This window comes from Dama dama, chromosome 4 (genome assembly GCF_033118175.1).
Source record: "Dama dama isolate Ldn47 chromosome 4, ASM3311817v1, whole genome shotgun sequence".
Classification (NCBI taxonomy): Eukaryota; Metazoa; Chordata; class Mammalia; order Artiodactyla; family Cervidae; genus Dama; species Dama dama.
Genome location: NC_083684.1, coordinates 66,823,992 through 66,844,935, shown reverse-complemented (window position 1 = coordinate 66,844,935; position 20,944 = coordinate 66,823,992). Strand labels below are relative to the sequence as shown.

The 20,944-nt window shown below is 45.6% G+C and overlaps 1 protein-coding gene across 1 annotated transcript in view; it reads left to right on the top strand.

Annotated features, from left to right (window-relative positions):
• The first annotated feature begins 129 nt into the window (after positions 1-129).
• Positions 130-20,944, top strand: part of LOC133054817 (zinc finger protein 850-like) — a 36,710-nt gene continuing 15,895 nt past the window's right edge. Inside the window, exon 1 of the mRNA XM_061140140.1 lies at positions 130-892. Within this exon, the coding sequence (XP_060996123.1) occupies positions 139-892 (754 nt within the window). The 5' untranslated portion in view covers positions 130-138. The remainder of the gene's footprint in view (positions 893-20,944) is intronic.

Genomic DNA, 20,944 nt, shown 5'->3' with positions numbered 1-20,944 from the left:
TCTGGTGGACTGAGAAGGTATTCAGGCAATTAAACTGGGTATACGGTTGAAGGAGACTCCAACCTTAAGAAACATCAGGGACCCGAATCTTCAAACAAGGAATCTAAAAGTCATAAATATGGAAATACCTTTGACCAGATGTCAGGTTTTTCTCTTGATAAGAGTACTTGTACTGAAGAGAGGACTTGTACTGAATATTGTAGGGTTTCTAGTCAGTCTTCAGAACTTTTTCCACAGCACACTGTTCAGATTCCACAGAAAGAAAACAAGTGTAAGATATATGGGGAAGTCTTTAGTAAGCCATCCAATCTAAATAAACATGGGAAAATTCATACAGGAAGGAAACATTTCCAATGTACAGAATGTAGCAAAGAGTTTAAATGTCGCTCACATCTTACTGAACATCAGCGAATTCACAGTGGAGAGAAACCTTATAAATGTACACAATGTGGCAAAGCGTTGACTCACAATTCAACTCTTTCTTGTCTTTCGCGAATTCATACTGGAGAGAAACATTACAAATGTACAGAATGTGGCAAAGCCTTTACTTACATTTCAGGTCTTATTCAACATCAGCGAAATCATACTGGAGAGAAGCCTTATAAATGTAAGGTTTGTGGCAAAGCCTTTAGCCAGCGCTATGGTTTTACTCAACATCAGTTAATTCATACTGGAGAGAAACCTTTTAAATGTAAAGAATGTGGAAAAGCCTTTAGCCAATCCTCAACTCTTACTAAACACCAGCGAATTCATACTGGAGAGAAACCTTATAAATGTAAAGAATGTGGAAAAGCATTTAATAGAAACACAACTCTCACTCAACACCAGCGAATTCATACTGGAGAGAAGCCTTATAAATGCAATGATTGTGGCAAAGCCTTTAGGCACAGCCGTCATCTCACTAGGCATCTCAGTGCACATACTGGAGAGAAACCCTCATAATTAAATAAGTGATGAAAGAAGTTTGTCCTAAACATACACGTTGGAAAACACGAGACCATTTATATAAGAAGGACATGGAATGATGTAGAAATGTAAAAGGAAAAAAATGTAGAAAATGGTTTAATGAAAAATGAAATCTAAATAAATACCAGAAAATCCATACTAGAAAACTTTACATCAATACTGTTTTCCGAAGTTCCTCTTACAGAGAAGTATTATAGATAGTAATCAACAGTTAAAACAGATAGAAAATTGATATGTTAGTGTGGATCACAAGATGAAAGGTTGATGTTTATAAAGGTACAATTATTAGCAATGTATCCTTGTTTGTACTGACATGATTTGTGATTATTTGAAAATGAATGTAGTTCAACTCTCTACTTACTCCAAGGTATGATTCATTTCTAGTGTGCATGCAAACTTATGTTTTTGATAGTTGTTACCTCAACGATGAGAGAAGCCCTTCTATCTAGGGAGAAATCATTTATATGTATTCTCCATTAGAAGATTAAGGACACAGTAATGTAACATGTACAGTGAACATCTAAATGGTGGTGTTTGTCATTCATGTCACACATCCCTGTAGGTCACCGTGATGTAAGTGTTCAGGGAATAATTCCACATACTAAGGATGTAAGTTATTAAGTTATGCTTTTAAAGGTTAATATAATGACAGTTCACTGAAATCTTGATGTGTTTTATAATATCAGCAGAAATTATGAATGTTTAACATATTTCAAATAACCTCTGATACCCTAAAATGTATGGGAAAACCTTCCCAGAAAATTCCTGTAATTATTGTAAGTCTTCTTTCTTAAATGATTAGTCTCCATTTTGTAACCATAGAAATCACAGTGGTCAGATCATTATATCAGAGGAATGAATATTGTTTATGCTTGCAATCTGTCTTTTAATCAAAGTTACACAATGGAGTATAAAAGGCTTTATTCTGACTGTGTGTGATGTTCATACATGTTAATCAATAAAACTGAATGGCTTCTTGTGGTAAAGTTGGTGTGAATGAATGAAGTGTTAACCTACCACCACCATTAACCTCTCCCATCTTATTTAAGGTTGCAGGAAAGAGCACATAAGAGTGAAATCTTTGGTAGCACAGTGGGATGGCATCTGTAACAGTTAGTTTCCTTACTGCCCTTAAGCCTCAAATCATTAGATCATGTATTTCCCATCATTTCTCCATTGTACTTTTCCCTCTCTCTGTAGCTGCAGGGACATTGTGATGGCTCTAATAAGAAGGATCATACAGAGTACTGTTGAGAGCTCCCCTGAACTGCTCCATGCTGTTGCTGCCTCAGCATCTGTCTGGGGAGCAGGCAGCCTGCAGGTCCTTGAACTCACACCAACCAGTGCTGTGAGCACTTGCACCAGAAGACCCCCTTCCTTAAGACCAGCAGCCTTGTTGAACCCCAGGGCTACTTCACAAGCTCCCCTTCAATGCCACCCTCACAGAGCCACCAAAATCCTAGTCCTTTTGGTCTGAATGGACCCATCCACACTCAGCCTGGGGAGCCCACAGCGCTTCACCCAGGGCCTCTTATAAAAACCTGAACCCCAATTACTGCCTCTTTCTCTGCTCGCTTCTATCCATGACCTCACTCAGAGCTTGCTGTGAATTCTCTCAGGACCTAGAGTCATGAACTCACCTGCTTCAGTTGTCCTTTGTTCTCAGCATCTTTGTTCTCATCCTTTGTACTCAGCGTCTGTCTGGGGAGCAGGCAGCCTGCAGGTCCTTGAACTCACACCAGCCAGTCCTGGGAGCACCTGCCCTAGATCACCCCCTTCCTTGAGACCAGCAGTCTTGCTGAACCCCAGTGTCTACTGCACAGGCCCCCCTTCAATGACACCCTCAGAGCTCACCAGAATCCTGCTCCTCTGGTTTGAATGGACCCATCCACACTCAGCCTGAGGAGCCCACAGCACTTCACCCAGGGTCACTTACCCCAAGTACTGGAACTTTCTCTGCCTGATTCTAGCCTTGACCTGGCTCAGAAGTTCCCATTCTAAATCCTCCCCTACAGAGAGGTCTCAGGTGTGCTGAGCTCTGGGTGTCTGAATGTGGGCTTGGGGAAGAAACATCAGAACATATGGGAAGCCTGGTAAAGACTCATTTCTGCGCCTCAAACCTGCTGATTCATAGCTTCCTAGAGTGGGGCCCTGGCCTTGAGTGATTTGTATTCACTGAAATGATTCAGAAAGAATCCTTAGCCAAGTGGTTTCCATCTGTTTCCTATCAGGGTCACGTGATCAGTGTCAGGAAGTGACCTGCCCACAGAGTTCTCTTGGTCCTGTGGGGGCATCAGTGTGGTGTGTAGGAAGTGCTCCAGGGGATTCTGAGGGAGATCCCGGCTTAAGAACGTGGCTCCTGGTCCATTTGTGAGAGCTGAGGCCCGGCTTCAGTCCAAGGAGAGGCAGCAGCATTGGTCTAGCTGGATTTGGACCGGGGAAGTCAGTCAGCTCACATGGTCTGTGTGAGCAGAGGATTGGAGCTCTCTGTGGGGAGTGAACAATCAACAAGTAAATTCACAGGCTCATCTCCAGGTAGGAAGTGATTGTTCCTGAATATTTCCTGAGACAGAACAGGAGAGGTGGGTCTTTTCAGCTTTTCAAGGTCCTTCTGTCTAGGTAAGGTGGTTGCAAGTTAAAGAGCTGTCCGGATGCCTTTGAACATATCTCAAGACACAGGTGTGAATTTGCAACATAACATCCCCAGAGAAGACAGAGCAGGAGGAAGTAGAGGAAATGGCAGCTTCTCGGGTACATGTCCTGTCCCAGGTCTGGGGCTGTGTCTGCTTTTCCTCCTGAAATTCCTGGACTGAGAATATGCAAACCTTTACTTCTCTGCTTCTAATATTTCTGCCCAGGGCATTTGTTATCAACTTATTTTTTCCTTTTTTTCTTATAGTAGTGAAGACCGGCTCTTTAGACTACATCTCCCTTAGTCCTAGAGTCTTTTCTGCATTGTCTGTATCCCGGCTTTCTATGGAGTATGACAGATTCTCAATATGAATTAATGACTCTCAACTGGTGAAAACATTTCCTTTGTGTGAGATCAACCCAGGGAGGCATGGGTTCTGAGAATCCTATTGGGATGTGCTTCAGTCTTGGGATCTTAGAGAAGTAGGGGGAAATTAGTGATGAATTTACATGTAGGTGCAACTTCAGACATTTAGAAAAGGATTAAGAAAATGTCCTTATAAATAGAATTGCCTCAGTGGTTCAGAATTCTACAGAAAATTTGTGGAAAAAATGGAGAAGAAAAATGTGAGACACTCTTCTCTATATTGGCAGGAAGGACTCATGCTTAACTGTACTTTTAATATACAGAACATTGGAAGTTATATATGAAGTGAAATTTGCATAAAACTGATATGTTTTCAGGAGAGATTTAGATCACTGCTAACATTTATCCCATTACACCTCATGTTCCATTGGTTCAGGTAGTTCTCTGAGATTCCAGCACTAAATGTTCATACTTTTTCTCTTTATCTTTAATAAAAATCTTTGAACGATTTAGTGAGGAGTGTGAATAAGCTGCCACAGTTAATGAGAAATCCGTGTTTTCCTCTGTTTGCTTTGGAAAAATGAACACTCACCTGTGTTTACTAGGGTTCTTGAGTTTTGTGAGTTTTCATTACTTAAGGTCAGGTCTGATTATTTCCATTTTTAATATACTCAGCACTCATATTCAAACTACTGCACAATTGCACTCATTTCACAAGCTAGCAGAGTAATGCTCAAAATCCTTCAAGTTAGGCTTCAACAGTATGTGAACTTCCAGGTGCACAACCTGGGTTTAGAAAAGGCAGTGGAACCACGGAACAAACTGCCAACACCAACTGGATCATAGGAAAAGCTAGAGAATTTCAGAAAAACATCTACTTCTGCTTCACTGACTGCACTGAAGCCTTTGACTGTGTAGGTCACAATAAACTGTGGAATATTCTTAAAGAGACGGAAATATCAGATCACCTTACCTGCCCCCTTCTAAACCTTTATGAAGGTCAAGAAGCAACAATTAGAACCAGATATGGAACAATGGACTGCTTCAAAATTGGGAAAGGAGTATATCAAGACCTATATTGTCACCTTGTTTATTTAACTTATATGCAGAGTACATCACGCGAAATGCCGGGCTGGATGAAGTACAAGCTGGAATCGCAATTGCAGGGAAGTGCAGATGGGAAGTGCAGTGGGTTTCTTCCTGTGGTAAAACTAGCTCTCAGTGGACCAGAGGCCGCTTTCCAGGAGCTTTTGTCCCAACTCCTAGTTATTTCTGTGGAATCGGAATGAGCTGGAAGGATGGCCCTAATAACTCAAGAACAAAAATCACTTTTTCCTCACTGGTGAGCCCTTCTCCATCTCTTTTGCTATCGCTTACACTGGTGCGATGATGCTTGGAAGGAACATCTCAGTTTTATGTTTGTACCAGTCTTATTGTGGTCAGGAATACCGTCAGGGTTGTGCACACGCACTCAGGTGACGAAAGTTTCCCCCAGAGGTCTTAGCTTGGGAGGCATTCCGGAAGGTTACTCTGATGGCACCCCAGGTGGCATCAGAGGCAAGCAGGGTTTTAATGTCGAGGAGCTGGACGTCAGTCAGGGATGCCATCAGGTCTGCCCCTGGTGCATCTCCGACCCGTCTCTGTGGTAGAACCGGGAGGGACGAGTGTGACGCCTGCATCGGTAAGGGACAGACTAGGTCCGACCAAGGAAGGATAGCTTTGGAGTAAAGTCTGTCTACACCCCGATCTAGAGCAGGGAGGGACGCCTCCGGTAGATAGATGGCGCTGGTCGCTTTTTTTCCCTCTTACATCTGGGAGCTAACTATTGCAGCCTCACTCCTTTGAACTGTATCCTGAAAAACTGGGGTCGATTTGATCCCCAGAGCTTAAAGAAGACACGCCTGATCTTGCTATGTGATACTGCATGGCCACGGTATCCTTGGAGGATGGCAAACGGTGGCCGGTTGGAGGGTCTCTTAATTATAGTACTGTTTTACAATTAGACCGGTTCTGTAGAAAACAGGGGAAATGGGTAGAAGTAGCATATGTGTTGCCCTTTTTCTCACTGTGAGGTATGCCGGACTTATGTCCTAAGAGTATAGATTTGACTGTGAAACCTTCAGCTCCCTCCTGTCCTCCTACTTTGTCCCCATACCCGGGACTCCCACCTGAGCAAACTGAAAGTCAGGGAACTGCCCCCCAGCCCCCACCCCAGGAAGGTTTGGCTTGGTCTCAGTAAAAACCCAAACTGAGATTCAAACGGCCCAAGTAGAGGTCCAAACAACTCCTATCCCAGTACAACTTCAGACTGCTCTGGTTTCAATAGACTCTCAGACCACCAAAGTAAGAGAACCTCAGACAGCAAAAACTAAGGGTGAAATACAGGATGAGATGGAGGACAGGAAACAGATTAAAAAAATCAGGTTTCTTCAATCTGTCCCTGGGATCGTATGGGCAGAGCAGCTAGAGAGGGTGAGGACAGCCACACAAGCTGTTGCCTCTTCATGAAGCACCTATCGGGAGGAATAATCCATCTATGAGAGTTAATAAGCCCTTTTCTTATCAAGAAATATAAAGAATCAAGGAGGATCTGGGAGGCTATTTAGAAGACCCAGAAAAGTATATCGGAGAAGGCAATGGCAGCCCACTCCAGTACTCTTACCTGGAAAATCCCATGGATGGAGGAGCCTGGTAGGCTGCAGTCCATACGGTTCCTTAGAGTCGGACACGACTGAGTGACTTCACTTTCTCGCATTGGAGGAGGAAATGGCAGCCCACTCCAGTGTTACTGCCTAGAGAATCCCAGGGACGGGGAGCCTGGTGGGCTGCTGTCTACGGGGTCGCACAGAGTCGGACACGACTGATGTGACTTAGCGGCAGGAGAAAAGTATATTAGAGTTTATACTTAACTGAAAATATGTTATCTCAACAATTTAGGGACCATGCCCCTATACAGCAGAAGTAGTTATGGAACAAAAACAATGTCCTTTTCCCTTGGAAGCATAATTCTCCTAAAAGAAAAGGAAGGAATGCGCTTCTCAATATCTAGGCAGGTTGATAAGAAGTCCTGGGGTCCCCAAGGAGAGAGGGATCTGGAATTCTCAAGGAGGAGAAAGTACAAAAGTTTTTTTTTCCCCCCATCTACATTCAGTTCAGTTCAGTCGCTCAGTCATGTACCACTTTTTGCAAGCCCATGAATCGCAGCACGCCAGGCCTCCCTATCCATCACCAACTCCTGGAGTCTACACAAACCCATGCCCATCAAGTCAGTGATGCCATCCAGCCATCTCATCCTCTGTCGTCCCCTACTCCTCCTGCCCCCAATTCCTCCCACAATCAGGGTCTTTTCCAATGAATCATCTCTTTGCATGATGTGGCCAAAGTAATGCAGTTGCAGCTTCAGCATCAGTCCTTCCAATGAACACCCAGGACTGATCTCCTTTAGGATGGACTGCTTGGATCTCCTTGCAGTCCAAGGGACCCTCAAGAGTCTTCTCCAACACCACAGTTCAAAAGCATCAATTCCTTGGCGCTCAGCCTTCTTCACAGTCCAACTCTCACATCCATACATGACTACTGGAAAAACCATAGCCTTGACCAGACAGACCTTTGTTGGCAAAGGAATGTCTCTGCTTTTTAATATGCTATCTAGGTTGGTCATAACTTTCCTTCCAAGGAGTAAGCGTCTTTTAATTTCATGGCTGCAGTCACCATCTGCAGTGATTTTGGAGCCCCCCCCCCCAAAAAAAAATAAAGTCTGACACTGTTTCCACTGTCTCCCCATTTAGTTCCCATAAGGTGATGGGACCAGATGCCATGATCTTAGTTTTCTGAATGTTAAGCTTTAAGCCAACTTTTTCATTCTCCTCTTTCACTTTCATCAAGAGGCTTTTTAGTTCCTCTTCACTCTCTGCCATAAGGGTGGTGTCATCTGCATATCTGAGGTGGTTGATATTTCTCCCAGCAATCTTGATTCCAGCTTGTGCTTCATCCAGCCCAGAGTTTCTCATGATGTACTCTGCATAGACGTTAAATAAGCAGGGTGACAATATACAGCCTTGACGTACTCCTTTTCCTATTTGCAACCAGTCTGTTGTTCCATGTCCAGTTCTAACTCTTGCTTCCTGACCTGCAAACAGGTTTCTCAAGAGGCAGGTCAGGTGGTCTGGTATTCCTATCTCTTTCAGTATTTTCCAGAGTTTATTGTGATCCACAAAGTCGAAGTCTTTGTCATACTGAATAAAGCAGAAATAGATGTTTTTCTGGAACTCTTGCTTTGTCGATGATCCAGCGGATATTGGCAATTTGATCTCTAGTTCCTCTGCCTTTTCTAAAACCAGCTTGAACATCTAGAAGTTCATGGTTCACGTATTGCTGAAGCCTGGCTTGGAGAATTTTGAGCATTACTTTACTAGCGTGTGAGATGAGTGCAATTGTGCGGTAGTTTGAGCCTTCTTTGGGGTTGCCTTTCTTAGGGATTGGAATGAAAACTGACCTTTTCGAGTCCTGTGGCCACTGCTGAGTTTTCCAAATTTGTTGGCATATTGGATGCAGCACTTTCACGGCATCATCTTTCAGGATTTGAAATAGCTCAACTGGAATTCCATCACATCCACTAGCTTTGTTCGTAGTGATGCTTTCTAAGGCCCACTTGACTTCACATTGCAGGATGTCTGACTTTACGTGCGTGATCACATCATCGTGATTATCTGCGTCATGAAGATCTTTTTTGTACAGTTCTTCTGTGTATTCTTGCCACCTCTTCTTCATATCTTTTGCTTCTGTTAGGTCCATACCATTTCTGTCCTTTATCGAACCCATCTTTGCGTGAAATGTTCCCTTGGCATCTCTAAATTTCTTGAAGAGATCCTTAGTCTTTCCCATTCTGTTGTTTTCCTCTATTTCTTTGCATTGACTTGAGGAAGGCTTTCTTATCTCTCCTTGCTATTCTTTGGAACTCTGCATTCAAATGGGAATGACTTTCCTTTTCTCCTTTGCTTTTCTCTTCTCTTCTTTTCAAGCTATTTGTAAGGCCTCCTCAGACAACCATCTTGCATTTAGGATTATATAAAAATAATCTATCTTGCTTGAAAACAGTGTCTGAAAAAAAAAACCAAAAACCTTCTGGTTAATCCTCTTACCTTAAAATGTACATTATGGGAGTGGGTCCAGTGAGGTCTTTACAACCTCCTGACATTCTTTTGATTCACTGTAATAACTAATTAAGAGTATATAAGTCCAGTGCTAGCACTAGCAAGGGGGCAATCTTACAGCCCCCTTCTGATGTCTATGTCAAAAGCTTTCTCTATCTCTTTTATACTTTAATAAAACTTTGTTACACAGAAGCTATAACCAGTCAAGCCTTGTGTCTGGCCCTGGATTGAATTCTTCTCCACTGGAGGCAAAGAATCCCGGCATCTTTCATGGTTCAGCAACAACCTTGCAGCACCCTCACAGAGCTCACCAGAATCCTTTTCTTGGTTTAAATGGATTAATCTGCACTCAGCTTAGGAAGCCCAGAGCACTTCACCCAGGGTAACTTATAAAAGCTGAACTGCAAGTACTCATATTTTCTTTGCCTGATTCTAGCTTTGACCACTTTCACAAATTCCCTCCCTAAATCCTCCCCTACAGAGGGGTCTCAGGTACGATGAGTGTGAGGCCTTGATCTCAGGGCACCTGAACGTTGGTTTGGGGGAAGAAACATCAGAAAAAATGGAATTTGCTGATGACTTCATTCATGGCCCCACTGTAGACCTGCAGATTCATAAGTTCTTAGTGTGGGGACCTGACCACCAGGGATTTCTATTCATTGAAATGCTTCAGAAGGAATATTTAGGCAAGAGGTTTGCTTCTGGTTTCCCACCAGGATCATGTGACCAGCGTTCGTAAATGACCTGACTGATGCCCTCCCAGGAGTTTTGTGTCGGTCAGTGTGGTGGGTAGGAAGTGCTCCAGGGGACTCTAAGGGGAGGCCCGGGGTAAGGACGTGGCTCCATCTGTGAGAGCTGAGGCCCAGCTTCAGTCCAAGGAGAGGCCGCAGGGTTGGTCTAGCTGGATTGGGACCGGGAAAGAGTCAGCTCACATCGTCCGTGTGAGCAGAGCATTAGGAGCTCTGGGGAGAGAACAATCAAGAAATTGGTTCATAGGCTGGTCTCCAAGCAGGAAGTGATTTTTCTTGAATGTCTCCTGAGACAGAGGACAGGAGAGGTCGGTCTTCTCAGGTTTGCAAGGTCCTTCTGTCTGTAGGAGCGGTGGTTGCAGTTTAAAGAGCTGTGCTGATGCCCTCCAATGTACTTTCCCACAACTCAGAAGTGCGTTTGCAGCATCACATCCCCTGAGAAGACAGAGCAGGAGGAAGAAGAGGAGGAAATGACAGCTTCTCAGGTCAATATCCTGTCCTGGGTCTGGGACTGCATCTGCTTTTCCTCTTAAAATGCCCGCAATGAGAATATGCAAGCCTTTACCTTTCTGCTCCTAATTTTTCTTCCCCAGGGCATTTGTTATCATCTTTTCCTTTTTTTTTTTTTTTTTTTTTTTTTTCATTTCTTCTTAGAATAGTGACGATCTGCCCTTTAGACTACTTCCTTGTGTTCCAGAGCCTTTTCTCCATTGTCTGCATCCTCATTTTCTTTGGAGCATCATGAATTCTCAACATGCATAAGTGACTTTCAACTGTTAAAAATATTCTTTTAGTGAGAGATCAGCATGGGGAGTCACTCCTATCCTCACTCCCATTGCGATGTGATTTGGTGTTTGGATTTTAGGGACGTTGGGAAATGCAGTGATGACTACAGAAATTATGATTTTTACAATATGACATTTTGTTTTCAGCAAATATAGCTATGGTTCTTTCAGTAGTCATATACGGATGTGAGTTGTTGTTCAGTTGCTGAGTAGTATCCGACTTTTTGCAAGCCCATGGACTTCAGCTCGCCAGGGGTCCCTATCCTTCACCATCTGCCAGAGCTTGCTGAAACTTTTCCCATTGAGTCGGTGATGCCAAACAACCATCTCATCCTCTGTTGTGCCATCAGTCTTTCCCAGCAGTAGGGTCAACTCTCCACACCAGGAGGCCAAAATATTGGAAGTTAGCTTCAGTGTCAGTCCTAGAGGTGAATATTCAGGATTGATATCCTTTAGTGTTGTAGCCACATGTTTCGGGAAACAAACTCACTCAGGAGGACAGTGCAGATACTGGAATGCAGTTTATTACTCCAGCGGGCCCAAGGCAGAGTCTCCTCTTAGCCAGGGACCCCGACCGGTTTTCGCAAAAACCTTATATACCTGAAGTGTACGTGCTCAAACCCACCTCCCCAAATTCCTTGAAATTAGTCTGGACAAGGTAAAAGAGAGAAACGATTCAAGTTAACCCATGATTCAGGTGTCATAAGCCTGGATAGTTAAGCACTGGACATTTATCAATAGGCCTGCAGTCATACCCTGGTAAACATGATGGGATTTATAACCTTGTTCTGTTACAGAGATAATTAGCACATCCTTTTAGGCAACGGACAGTCTAGGCACAAGTCCTGAGGCTCCTTCATCCGGGGTCTGGTTTTCCATTGCTATGTCATTTCCATAGATACTGAGCAAATAGCTCAGAGTCCACAGTTCGACCCACGATGGACTCCTGCTTTCAGGATGGAGCTTGTTCTGTCTATTTCCTCCTTCATGAGGACTTACTAGTTTGATTTCCTTGCTGTCCAAGGGACTCTCCAGAGTCTTCTCCAGCACCACAATTTGAAAACATCAATTCTTAAGTGCCCTGCCTTCTTTATGGTCCAAATCTCAAATGACCATTGGAAAGACCATAGTTTAGAGTAGATGGACATTGTTAGCAATTGATGTTTTTCCTTTTCAATACACTGTCTAAGTTTGTCATAGCTTTCCCTTCAAGAGGCAAGCATCTTTTGATTTCATGGCTGCAGTGACCGTCCACAGTGATTTTAGAGCCCAAAAAGAGAAATTCTGTCACTGTTTCCACTTTTTCCCTCTATTTGCTATGAAGTGATAGGACCAGATGTCATGATCATAGATTTTAATGATGAGTTTTAAGCCAGCTTTTTCACTCACCTCATTCACCTTCATCAAGAGGCTCTTTAATTCCTCTTCACTGTCTGCCAGTAGAGTGGTACCATCTGTATATCTGAGGTTATTGGTGTTTATGCGGCAATCTTGACTCTAACACTAAAGAAACCTTTTCTAAATGCAGGTCTCTGAGCCTAGGTGAAACAAAGGCCGCTATTCAGAAGCCACCAGTTATTTCCTATTTGCTAAGCGCTGACGAGCTGGGGCGGGTGGGGGGGTGGGGGTGGGGTGAGAGACTGCCATCCACCACTGTTGCTCAGACTTTGGTCCTTGAATAGACTGATTCATAGAGGGTGTGAATTAGTGATCAGGGAGCCCCCTCATCCATTCACAAGTCGGGGAATGATAGGCTTCTGTCTCTATGTTTGTTGTCGTTCAGTCACTCAGTCGTGTGCAACTTTTTGAGACCCAGGGACTACACCATGCCAGGTTTCCCCTTCCTTCACCATCTACTGGACTTTGCTCAAAGTCATGTCCATTGAGATGGTGATGCCGTCAAAATCTCTAGTCCTCTGTCGTCTCCTTAGACTCAGGATGTGAACAGTCAAGGAAGAAGGATTGGCCCCAGATAGCTAGATGCATATGAATGGAACCATTTCAATAAGTTCAGGTGCTTCCATCTTCCCATACAAGGAAGATCATTACATATCTTCATGTGAGAGATGTTTTTCCTTTATGTTAATTGTCACTTTTAATATTCAGCTTACCTGCCCTTCCTACAAACTTGTATATAGTGTGGCTCCTGCCTTGCTTCCTCAGCGTCGTCTGGCTTGTGGTCACCTGACACACCGTCTCCTGGACTCAAGTTTGAACATTCCCACCAGATAAAACCTAACTCTCAACTTTCAGGCCACGTGTATTTTTTCTCAGGCTGTAGTTATCTCACTTATTTCTTAACACAGATCATTATTTCCTTTGGTGTTCTTGAGATATGCATTTAAGGCATCATTTTCACAGGTATTTCTCCATTCCCATACATCTTTTGGACTTCCAAGGTGGCAGTAGGACTAAAGAATCTAAGTGCCAATGCAGGAGGCCTAAGAGACATGGGCTTGATCCCTGGGTCAGGAAGATCCCCTGGAGGAGGAAATGGCATTCCACTCCAGTATTCTTGCCTGCAAAATCACATGGACAGAGGAGCCTGCTGAGCTACAGTCCAAAGGGTCACAAGGATTCAGACATGACTGAGCGTCTAGGCACATACATTTTTAACCTGAGTTTCGTTGCTGTCCCTGGTTTATTTTCAAGGAAATCTGTGATGGTCAAGAGAAAATGTTCAATTTTTCATGACCTCCTGCTCCTTCTGCCTCTGTGACTCAGCTTGCTCCTTGCAAAATCCATATCAGGTAGGTCTAAAAAATAGGGACTCACAATACTGGGAACTGGAGCTTATCTCACTCACCCTTGTCTTGCTCTTTGCAATCGCCCTACCAACTGCAAACCTGTAAACCTGCTTAATCATGCATGCAAACCCGCTTAATCATGCCTGTATGAAAACTCTTGTACCCCTTTATTTGGGGCTCGGAGCTTGGAGGGTTAACTCCTCTGGGGCCACCAGTGTAATGAACTGGAGTTCTCCAACTCTCTGAGTGTGGTGCTTGGTTTCTCAAGTACTGGCTTCTGCAACATTTCTGGAGGCCCCAGCGAGATTCCAACCACGCTGGCCCCTTGAGCCACTGGACTGGTGACTCAGCCAGGTCAAAATGAAGGAGCCCCGAAATGATCAAGGAGGCGTGACACCTCATGGTATTCCCAGAAAGTTGTTCCAACTTTCTGGATGGCCGAGCCCTGACTGGACGCGTTAAAGGGACAGACCAACTCACCAGGAAGGGCCACGGGGTCAGGTAAAGCCCTGCGGCCAATCCCCAGTCCGGAGATCTTACCCCAATAAGCAGAAGAGACTGATCACCTCCTTGGAGCTCCCAAGAAGGGAGCATCCGACAGGCAGGCCTGGGGACTGAGGAAAAGGGCGGTATTGTGATAGGCTCTGAGTGACCTTGTATGCGTGATTGCTGACTGAAGGAAGTGAAAGTGAGCTTCACAGTTCGCGGACTATGGAGCCTGAGAGGGTCCAAAATCTGCAGTTCCGTGAGGACCTCAGGAGGCTGAAAGGCGGTGCCGGTCTCTGGGGGACATGATCTCTCCTGAGAGACTGGTTCGGGTTGGGGGTTTATACCGACCTGCCAGTATTAAGTGAGGGCTTCCCTGGCGGCTCAGACGGTACAGTGTCTGCCTTCAGTGCGGGAGGCATCTTCAGTCTCCCTCGGGAGAGTGGCCAGGCGGATGGAAAATGAATGTGAACGAGTGTGTGGCCTGATTGCCTCGAGCTTCAGGCTCGATTGTGTGGCTTCACGGCCTTCATGGCTGTGGAGTCCGAGTGGGCCCTAGCTTGCAGTTCCATGGAGACCTCATTCGGCTCAAGGCAGTGTCTGCCTCTGGGGGACCCAGTCCCTCCCTGCGAGACAGATCTGCATCAGGGGTTTATACTGATCTGCCAATGCTAAGAGGCACCTAAGATCTGCCTTGGGGCGTGGACAAGTGGACACCTAAATGGTCTCCTCTTTGGAGGGGACACCCACCCTTGTTTGTCTTTTTGTCACTGACTCCGGACAGGATACACAGGGAGGGAGAAATTATGGTTACTGGGTATTCTTCTGTCGACTGACTCCTTGAGCAGACATCTAAGAGATTAGGTTTTCCTCAAAACCCTGCCAGGTAGATGTCAACATGGGTGGAAGTTCCTCTAAACCAACAGTTTTAGATTGCATGAGAAGAACTTTAAGAAGGGCTTTGGAGGAGATTTTGGAGTCAAGACGACCCTTAGAAAGCTTTGTAACTTATGTGAGCTACTTTGGCCAGCCTTTGCTGTTGGGTGGCCACCAGAGGACACTTGACCTCCCCACTGTCCAAGCAGTGCTCCAGGTAATCACTGGGACTCCGGGACATCCAGATTAGTTTCCATACATAGACTCCTCATTTCTAATAGCACAGACCCTGCCCCCATGGGCAAGATTTTGCCCAAACGGACAGAAACAGAGTAGGGAATTTGTGGCCCAATCACTCAGAAAAAAAGAAAGATGGGGGGAAAGCCCTATATTCCAGGGAGATCCAGTAAAAGACCCACTGATGCCCCCGCCACACATTCCCCTGACTCCACAAGCCCCAGCCCAGCCAGCGCCAGACCCATTGCCAGACAGTCCACCTCCTTCCCTGTCCCCCGCACCACCTCACGAGCAAGACTCCAGCCCCGAGCAAGGAGGGACACAGCTCCGCTCAGCCAAACAGTCTAACCAGCTGGTCTCAGCCTGTCAGATATCACTGAGAGAAACTGAAGGTCCTCAACAAGGAATGAGGATGACTCAGTCCAGCCTGATCGCTTCGTCCTCTATTACCAGCCCCTCAGCACTACTGATCTCCTAAACTGGAAACACCATAACCCAGCTTCCTCTGATAGACCACAGGCTATGATTGACCCCTTGAGTCCATTTTCCACACCCATCAGCCTGCACGGGCAACTGTCGCCAGCTCCTCATGTCTTCCTTCACCACTGGGGAAAGGCGACGCATCTCGACAGAAGCCCAAAATGGCTCGGAGGACAAGCCCCTGCAGAGGTCTTAGATGTAGAAGGATGGGCATGAGGAGCGATGCCAGACCCTAGACATAATTGGAATTTCAATATCAGAGAAGGCAAGAAACCCTGGGTTGCTACCATGATGCCTTTCTACATGAACTTCGAGCAGGAGTCAAAAAGCCCACCAATATGTCCAACATTACAGCGATAATACAGAAAGTAGATGAGACGCCCCCCGATTTCTATGAAAGACTGTGTGAAGCGTTCCGGACATACACCCTGTTGGACCCTGAGACACCTGAGAATCAACGAATAAACACTGCCCCTGAGGCTGAATCCTGCGCAGACAAGCAACGGAAGCTCCAAATGCTGGACGGCTTTGCTAGGACGAATGCCACACGGCTTCTGGAGGTAGCAAATAAAGTCTTTGTGAACTGAAACCATGAAGTCCAACAAGAAGCAGATGAAAGAGTGAAACAAACAAACAAACAAAAAGAATGCAACAGGAAGCAGCCCTTCTGGCAGCGGCAGTGAGGAGCTCAGATCCAGTGAAACAGGCTGTTCCCGCGTGGAGAGGGGAAACGAAGAAGAGACCACCTCTATGCCATGACCAGTGTGCCCACTGCCCTGAGACCAGACACTGGAAGAATGAGTGCCCCCATTGCAGAGGGACATCTAAAGGGTCCAAGAAGTTCAGTCGACCCAGCACAGAAAGGTACCAGCCTAAGCCGGCCTTGCAAAACCTTATCGGCCTGGCTGGAGCAGAATCAGAGTAGGGAAGACCCAGCTCCCTGATCCTAGGCCCCCGGGAGCCCACAATCTCAACGAAGTTGGGGGCCAATCAATGACTTTTACGGTGGATGCCGGGGCTGAACACTCCGTGGTAACCACAGCTGTGGCTCCCCTCACAGGCTGATCAGCGACTATTGTTGGGGCCACGGGGGACATGACAGCCCGCTCACTGTGCAAGGCTCCTTCGTGTCAGCCAGGGGGCCATCTGGGGACTCATGAAGTTCTCTACTTACTGGAATGCCCCATTCCCCTGCTAGGGGGAGACCTACTGATAGAGCTGCGGACACAAATCACCGTTCCCCCGGAAATCCTGTGAGCCTCACTCTGGGGTCGTCTCTGATGACGGCCATGACCGTGTGTCGGGAGCTTCCAGGACGTGCCCCGGCCGTGACAAGGTCACGGGTCGGGAAAGGAACCTGCAAGGCAGCTCTTCCCCTCGGGGTTGTCCCAGGGGCCCGGCATGTCCCTTTCTTCCTTCTGTCTTATTTTTGTTGGGATTTCTATTAATTTGGGGGGATATAATATATAGTAATAAGGCCTCCCTGGAAAAGTCTAAGCCTTTTTGGAAATGCTCATGATTGCTCTGGCTCAGGACTTGACCACAAACATCATGTCAGAAAAGAAAAGGCCACAGGTATCATTTGGCTGCTTGCTTAAAAGATTATAATGTTCTAGAATAGAAAAGAGTATTTAGGTTTTAGGCATTTAGGATTAGAAGTAGATATACTGCTTTAGTTTACTTGCTCCTTGGTTGAAAGGGTTGTCATTATTGCTATTTCCTTGTTGCTATTTGTTCATTGTTTCCCTTTCTTTAAACAACATGGGATATTACGGGTGTTTTTGTAGAATTAGAAAATGCGGTACATAGGATTTCAATAGAAGATTTATATTAACCAGCTTCACTGCCATTTTCTCACTATTAATAAAGGGGTTTTGCTGCTTTAGAGGTGTTTTTGCTGTTTAACAGTTAATCACTGTCAATTGAGATTTTGTGGCTTCAGGTAAAGAAAAATATCAGGGTTTTCTCATGGTACTCTTCTCAGAAATGTCAAACATGTTACTGTGACCCTTCCCATGTATTGTTTTATTACCCAAAGAATTCATACTATATCTGGAATCTATGGAACATTGTTTTTCTTAGAATGAGAATGTTAGGCCATTGAGGCAAGAAGACTATGTATAGGACATTTAAGAAAAAAACCTGTAATCGGGAACGTTCTAGATTAATGCATAGGGGAAAACCATGGGGACAAAAATATTGACAGAAGCATGAAACAATATCTGATGTAATATGTGGTGGCTTCAGGGGGAGGCAATGTTCATTCTATAGAAACTGAGCTGTCCTAGAATAAAAAAAAAAAAAAAAAAGCTACCTCTTCTTCACAACCTTCTGTGTGTATCTCTCTTCTTCCTCGCAGACGCCACTCATCCCTTCGGTATTCCTGGTCCGGCCGGGGCTGGACCTCGGCAACCGTGCCCAGGCAAGATCAAAGACAGCTCTATACCTCTGGGAGGGAACAAATAAATCCCCTCAGGCTGCTAATAGAATTCCCTGATGTCTGGACAGAGAAGGGGCTCCCAGGTTTGGTTAATAACCATGTGCCCATTATAGCGGGCCCGAGGCCAGAAGCCACACCAGTAAGACGGAAACAATATCCAATACCACGGGAGACACGCCTTGGAATTTGGGACCACAGCCAGCGCCTACGAGATGCCGAGATCGTAATCAAATGTCAGTCTCCTTGGAACACCCCACTCTTACCAGTCAAAAAGTCTGGAGGAGATGACTACTGCCCCGTCCAGAACCTCCGCGCCATCAACAGTGCAGTGATCATCATCCATCCAGTGGCCCCAAATCCTTACACTCTCCTGAGTCTCTTAGCGGCTCAGACATGCTCTTCACCTGCTTCGGTCTCAAGGATGCATTCTTCTGCCTCTGACTGTCGCCAGCCAGTCAGCCCTTGTTTGACTTTGAGTGGGAGGACCCACACACTGGGAAAAAGACACAGCTGACTTGAACCAGACTGCCACAAGCTTCAGGAATTCACCTGCCCTGTTTGGTGAACACTTGGCTACAGACCTTGCTCCCTCTCCTGGAGACACTTTGAACTGCACCCCACTCCAGCGCAGGGACGACCTGGTGCTAGCCAGTCCCTCCCAGGGGACAGCTGGAGGCACCAGAGCCCTGACGGCTCCACTCTCCACCATGGGGCACAAGGTGCATGGAAATAGGCTCAGATCAGCAGACAAGAGGCCGAGTACCTCGGGTTTGTCATCTCAAAAGGGCATTGGGCACTGGGACATGAGAGGAAAGAAGCCATCTGTTCAACACTTCGGTTGAAAACCAAGAAAGCAGTCCATGAGATGGGGCTGCTGGATTCTGCTGATCTGGAGATCAGGTTTCTCTGAAATAATGAAGCCTTTGTTTATAGCCACAGCAGGGTCTGGTAAGGAGCCCCTGGGGTGGGAACCTGAACAAAGAGAGGCCTTCAAGGAGATTAAGAGACTCTTGAGCAGCGCTCCAGCATTAGGGCTGCCAGATGAGACACGGGGCTTTACCCTCTTTGTACATGAACAAAATCAGACTGCACTGGGGGTCCTCACACAAACAGCTGGGACATGGCAGTGCCCAGACGCATACCTGTCCAAACCACTGGATCCAGTGGCCGTGGGATGGCCGCCACACCTCCGCGCTTTGGCTGCCACTGTGATTCTGGCCAGAGAAGCAGATAAGCTTACACTAGGACAAAATGTAAATGTAAAGATTCACCATGCTGTTACTGCCCTGAAAACAGGGCACGTAAGTGGCTGGCTGTGGGGAGCCGCCAGAATGCGCCCAGTCTGTGACAAGGTCATGGGACGAGAGAGGAACCTGCAAGGCAGCTGTTCCTCACACGGGGCTGCCCCGGGGGCCCAATATGTCCCCTCAGGAATCACCGGGTCGGACCCAGACCGTGACAAGGTCAGGGGATGAGAGAGGAACCTGCGAGGCAGCTCTTCCCCTCGGGGTTGTCCAGGGGGCCCGGTATGTCTCTTTCCTCTTTCTGTCTCACTGTTGTTGGGCTTTCTATTAATTTTTGGAAATGTAATATATAGTAATAAGGCCTCGTTGGGAAAGTCCAAGCCTATTTAGAAATGCTCATGATTGCTCTTGCTGAAGACACGTCCATAAACATCAAGTCAAAAAGGAAAAGGCAAAAAATAAATAAATAAATAAAGGAAAAGCCCACAGGCATAGTTTGGCTGCTTGCCGAAAAGATGATAATGTTCTAGAATAGAAAAGAGTAGAGACATTTAGATTTAGAAGTAGATATACTGCTTTAGTTTACTTGCTCCTTGGTTGAGAGGGTTTTCATTACTGCTATTTCCTTGCTGCTATTTGTCCATTGTTTCCCTTTCTTTAAACAACATAAAAAAAAAAAAAAAAAAATAGAAGATTATGGGTATTTCTGTAGAGTTAGGAAATTGGGTACATAGGATTTCAATAGAAGATTTATATTAACCAGCTCACTGCCATTACCTCACTATTAATAGAGGTGTTTTACTGCTTCATAGTTAATCACTGTAGACTTTGCAATTTTAGGTAAAGAAAAATATCAGTGTTTTCACATGGTACTATTCTCAGAAATGTCAAACATATTTGCGTAGCCCTTCCCATGTATTGTTTTATTGTTTAACGAATTCATGCTATACCTGAAATTTGTGGAATGTTGTTTTTGTTGGAGTAAAAATGTTAGGCCATTGAAGCAAGAAGACTAATGTACGGGACATTTAAGAAAAACACCCTGTAATTGGAAATGTTCCAGATGAATACACAGGGGAGAAACATGGGAAAGAAAAATATTGACAGAAGCATGAAACCAATGTCTGATATAATATGTGGTGACTTAAGGGGGAGGTAACGTTCATTCTATAAAAACTGAGTTGTCCTGAAAATAAAAAAAAAAAAAAAAGAAGCTTTTTCCTCCACGCAACCGTCTCTCTGTGTTTGTCTTCTTCTTCGCCGACACCACTCATCCCTCGGGTATTCCTGGGCCCGCTGGGGTTGGACTCCAGCAGCTGGCCAACTCCAGGGTGATTCACTGTGAAGAACTGCTTTCCAAAAACCCATGGGTCCAACTCGAGACTGTGCGGACACTGAACCCCACCAGTTTGTTCCTACAGAAGCAGGAACCCCGATCATAACTGTGAGGAGCTCATAGATGAGATTTACTCGAGCAGGCTGGGCCTGATGGACATTCCCCACTAGAACCGAGAACTGGAACTGTTCACCGACGGAAGCACTTTTACCCAAGACGGAGAGCGCAAAGGGGGCTCTGCCTTAACAAGAAGTGATGAGATAGTGAAGGCCGAGGGCCAGCACCGAGGGCTGAACTGTGGGCACTTGCCCAGGTGCTAAGGCACGCGAAGGGAAAGGAGTCAACATGTATACCGAGGCAAGGAATGCCTTTTGCTACTTTAGATGTACATGGAGCCACTTCTAAAGAAAGGGGACTATTGTCAGCAGGGAAGGGGGGGAGGAGATT